This window comes from Montipora foliosa, chromosome 13 (genome assembly GCF_036669935.1).
Source record: "Montipora foliosa isolate CH-2021 chromosome 13, ASM3666993v2, whole genome shotgun sequence".
Taxonomy (NCBI): domain Eukaryota; kingdom Metazoa; phylum Cnidaria; class Anthozoa; order Scleractinia; family Acroporidae; genus Montipora; species Montipora foliosa.
Window position 1 is genome coordinate 25,015,688 of NC_090881.1, and position 5,000 is coordinate 25,020,687.

The 5,000-nt window shown below is 41.8% G+C and overlaps 2 protein-coding genes across 2 annotated transcripts in view; both read right to left on the reverse strand.

Moving 5' to 3' along the window:
* Positions 1–123, reverse strand: part of LOC137982812 (collagen triple helix repeat-containing protein 1-like) — a 2,512-nt gene extending 2,389 nt beyond the window's left edge. The window contains exon 1 of the mRNA XM_068829968.1: positions 1–123. This exon is cut by the window's left edge and continues 16 nt beyond it. The gene's annotated coding sequence lies outside the window, so the exon portion shown is untranslated.
* Positions 124–1,985: 1,862 nt separating this feature from the next.
* Positions 1,986–5,000, reverse strand: part of LOC137982988 (uncharacterized) — a 3,781-nt gene continuing 766 nt past the window's right edge. The window contains exons 2-3 of the mRNA XM_068830149.1: positions 3,211–3,618; positions 1,986–2,522 (exon numbers count right to left, since the gene is read on the reverse strand). Coding sequence (XP_068686250.1) covers positions 2,142–2,522; positions 3,211–3,618 — 789 coding nt within the window. The 3' untranslated portion in view covers positions 1,986–2,141. The remainder of the gene's footprint in view (positions 2,523–3,210; positions 3,619–5,000) is intronic.

Genomic DNA, 5,000 nt, shown 5'->3' on the forward strand with positions numbered 1-5,000 from the left:
TCTACTAAGTATGATTGTGAACCAGCAGAGGCAAACAGGGGAATTGAAGGTTCTCTTTGTAAAAGGGCATGAGACTGTCACCAAGCGTGACTGACTCGACGCCACTTCCAGACACGAGCAGAAGTTTCGGATCAAGTTTTTAGGGAGTGCGGATAATCTCCAACAATGCGGGTGTCCATTTCCTGTCACAATCACGTAACATGCCGACTAAAAACACTACCCAAAGAACAAGAGGATAGGGTAAAGGACCATAACCAAGATACGGTAATTTTATTTGGCGGACAAAGGCCCCTGCTTAACATAGGCTGTTTGTGATCTAATCACCCTGCACTAAAACGACAATATATTAATTTTTAAGCTAAGATACAGAGAACTCAACAGAGAGGGGACAACTTGTTTATTGTTTAGATGGCACCAAGTAAGACAAAAAATACAATTTGTTATTGTGCAGATCAATAGAGATGACGTCGAATGACAACTCTTAATTACGAGCGTGGAATTGCCAATGAATAAAGAGTGCATACTGATCGCTTAATAATAATAATAATAATAATATCGCTTTGATGATTCATACGATGTTTTTGAAATTCATATTTAATCAATACATGTTTCGGATGAAACATCATCCATCGTCAGTTGACAAATGAGAAATAAACTAAAGTTGAGCAATAAATAGTGTAACAAAGTGAGATATAACATGAATAATTAAGGATGAAGGCGAGAACAGAATAAAATAAAAACACCCAACCACGAAACAAAACAGAAAAAACCAAACTGTTTAGGCTAAGAAAAGAAACTAATTAGTGCAGAAGACTGTTTTAAAATCCTCGACTCTGCTTCCACACGTTTCCAATTGAAAATCAAAGAAGCCATGCATCCCGGGGGGGGGACTCCCATATGAAACAGACGGGGATGCTCGTCGGAAATTTTGAATTTAACCCCTAAAGAAGACCAATCTAGGCGTGGCTTAAGCAAATTTTGACCCCTAAAAGAGACCGTTTAAAAACACAAAAATACGACACGCAATGAGTTTTAATGATAAAAAGGCATAATCATCGAATGCTTTTATCTAAAAAGAAAATTTAAAAGGAAATTTGACTTCTGTTTCTCTTCGCGTAATTCTGTGTTACTTCGCGGAACCCTAAACGAGACCTTGGTGGCATAAAATATTGGCGCTTTGCCCGGAACACCCTAAGCGAGACCAAAATCCAAAATTTACACCCCTAAGCGAGACGACGAGCATCCCCGTCTGTTTCATATGGGAGTCCCCCCCCCCCCCCCGGGCCATGCATATCCTTTGGGAGAAGCCATCTCTAAATTCCCAAGTCAAACATCTTAATTTATCCCTTTCATACTAATTAGTTTCTTTTCTTAGCCTAAACAGTTTGTTTTTTTCTGTTTTGTTTCGTGGTTGGGTGTTTTTATTTTATTCTGTTCTCGCCTTCATCCTTAATTATTCATGTTATATCTCACTTTGTTACACTATTTATTGCTCAACTTTAGTTTATTTCTCATTTGTCAACTGACGATGGATGATTTTTCATCCGAAACATGTATTGATTAAATATGAATTTCAAAAACATCGTATGGATCATCAAAGCGATATCTTACTTCGTGCTGCTAAGAAGTTTTAATAATAATAATAATAATAATAATAATAATAATAATAATAATAATAATTTATTTAACCACGTGTCACCTGGGGAAACAAATCGGACATTGGGCTTTTTGGGGGGGAGGGGAAAACCGGAGTACCCGGAGAAGACCTCTCAGAGCACAGTAACTCAACCCACTCGTGACGCCAAATCTGGGAATTGAACCCGAGTCACAGTAGTGGGGGGGGGGAGTGCTCTCACCTATGCACTATCCCCGCTCTCTCGATCACGATATTACTTAAGAGCAAAATATAACAGTAGGGATGGAGCGAGAAGGGAAGTAGTTTATGCAACAAGTGGGTCAACAAAAACATGTCTTTTTCCCCTTAGTCTCTTTGTCCGTTTCATTGATAATTTATTGTGAGTTAATGTTTGAGCAATTTGGTTTGCACCACATCACGCCATTTCTAGAATAGCATTTTTTACCGGTCAGTGGCACTTTGCAACTTACAGCTGGCATAAAATAGCTGACAAACATAAACAATCTCAAACTTGCGGAGCGGGGACTTCTTGAATAATTATTCGACTGTTCGGTTGTATAACACCTTTAAAAGTAAGTTTGTTTGTAGGATATCCAGGACAATTATCCAGTGACAATCCAACTCGAACTGATCCCCTAGGAACAGAACCACAATACCCGGAGATGGTTCCATGCATATAATCCGGTAGGGTATTCTTGTTTGGACCATTTCGAGACAAATGCAGCGAGCTGAAGACAGCATCTACACTTCCTGGATCGGTACACGTCAGGTTGTCAAACGTGAAGTACCAGGCCTTGCAACAGTTCTCGCATAATCCGATGTGCGTCTCCCCCTGATAAGTCACGTGCAGTGAGGTATCACTACGTTCCTTGAAAAACGTACAATACTAGAAAACAGATGGTAACTGAATTAGAGTGGTTTTGCACAATTACGCAAAGTGATCAATTGGCTAAGAAGTTTCGTGTCAAATCCAAGTTGCCACTTACAGGAGTGATTACAAAGAAAACACTTTCTATTGAGTGATTTAGTGCAATTTTCATAATTCTACGGAATCCTATCCTCAAGCGCCAACGGCCAAACTGCATTTCGGCTTCGATGAATCAAACTTCCTACGTCAAACCGAGAGTTGACCCGAAAACTGATTGATGCGTGATAGAACCCACCAATCAGCAGCTTTGGTTCCCACGGTACATTGGTACATTCGAACTCGATGTCTATGGAAAGCGATGGGATCGGAAATTTGATAGATGGAAGCCAAAACGCAGTTTAGTTTAGCGCTTAGGGCTTGAAGTTGTACTTGCGACCTCCCGCACGGTAAGCCACTCAGTGCATAGTTTACTGGTTGACGATTTAAAAGGATGAAATCATGGTAAGTCTACAGCAATGTGCTGCAAAGGTTTGTTTGAAAAGAAAAAAAAAGCAAAGACATCAAAATACGTCTTAAGCATTTCATTTAGAGTTTCGTTAGATTGCAGTTCCCATAGCAGAACGTCTAGGAGCGCATAGTTTCGTTTGGCTCCGTCTCCGGGAGTAATGGAAGCAATTCTGATACAATGCATTTTGAATAAACCTACCACCATCTCTCCTCTGGCTGTGTTCATATCTGGAGTGAAAACACATTGCTTCCAATTTAGTTTGGCCACACCGGGCTCACCATCTTCTCCAGGGGGACCGATGCCTCCCTTTCTTCCGAAATCTCCTGGTAATCCAGGGGAACCCAACGACCCTTGCACTCCAAAGACTCCTGAAGGTCCATCACCTCCTCTGAAGCCTTTTGCTCCTTTCGCTCCAATATCCCCATTTTGCCCTTTTTGACCTTTCACAGGATAACCTCCGCCTCTTATCCCGGGATTTCCGGGTTCCCCAGGAAAGCCTTTGTTTCCTTTGTCTCCCTTTATGCCCAATTGTCCAAGGGCACCCTTTGACCCGACTGGTCCCGTGGGTCCCGGAAGGCCGGATAGTAACTCGCATGATTCCATCATCTGAAATGTAAAGATTAATAGAACTTTTTCGCTTAAAGTTAAGAACTAAATAAAACATTGTCACGTTTGTTTGGAATGTAACGGTTTGTTTGTTTGGGAAACGGATGAGGACAGTAACCGTGACAAGCTCAGGTAGCAAGCCATTTAATCCTGTACGTAAAAGGTCCTATTTTGTAAGGCTTCAGATTAAGAAACATGAGGGGGGGGGGGGGGACTCCCATATAAGAAGGGGAGGGATGCTAGGCGCCTCGCTAAGGGGTGTAAATTTTGGATTTTGGTCTCTCTTCGGAGGGTCCGGGCAAAACGCAATCATATGTATACAAAAATTTGGTTTTATCAACGGAGTTGATAATGTAAATTGGCCACCGTACAGAGATTCTAAAAGCTGACGTTTCGAGCGTTAGCCCTTCGTCAGAGCGTTTTGGATTCGCTCTGACGAAGGGCTAACGTTCGAAACGTCAGCTTTTAGAATCTCTGTGCGGTGGCCAATTTACACTTTTATATTTCTTCACGTAGATGGAAGTATTCTCTATTTTCGAATTCCCCATAATACACTTTGTTTGCCCCCCAAATTTTGCATAAACCATTGTTTTCAAATGCTCTTGGGAATATGCAGTGTCCCCAAAAGCATTTGAAAACAATAGTTTATGCAAAATTTGGGGGGCAAACAAAGTGTATTATGGGAAATTCGAAAATAGAGAATTAGATGATAATGTCTTTGGCATCATTAAGAGTCACCGTATTTTTCATTTCTCTGTGTTTTAATATGGTCTCTTTTAGGGGTCAAAAAAAGCCTGGGTCACACCCAGATTGGTCTCCTTTAGGGGTTTATAATTATCCCTTTCACTCTGGTAACGGCCACTGAGACCGCCAGACGATTTTACTCGTCAATGGGGACCCCCACAGGAATGAAAGGGTTAATTTAAAATTTCTTTCGAGCATCCCTCCCCTTTTTACGTGGGAGTAATCTTTAGTGCCCCAACCACTTGCAAACTTGCCCTTGTCATACCAGTATCAACATCCACCCCCCGCTTCCTTCTACAGAACTTTCCGTAAACAGTAACTCGAACGGTGAGACTGCCTTTCTTGCGTTAATACGAAGAAGTTCTATTAAACTGTAAAATCAGCAATGCTTTGCTCTCACCAGGAAAAGAATCCAGTCTCATTTTAGGCCCTTTCCCTAGAACGATTTCTTCGCCTTGGTCCCGGGGGGGGGGGGGGGCCACCCATGTGAAACAGACGGGGATGCTCGTCGTCTCGCTTAGGGGTGTAAATTTTGGATTTTGGTCTCGCTTAGGGTGTTCCGGGCAAAGCGCCAATATTTTATGCCACCAAGGTCTCGTTTAGGGTTCCGCGAAGTAACACAGAATTACGCGAAGAGA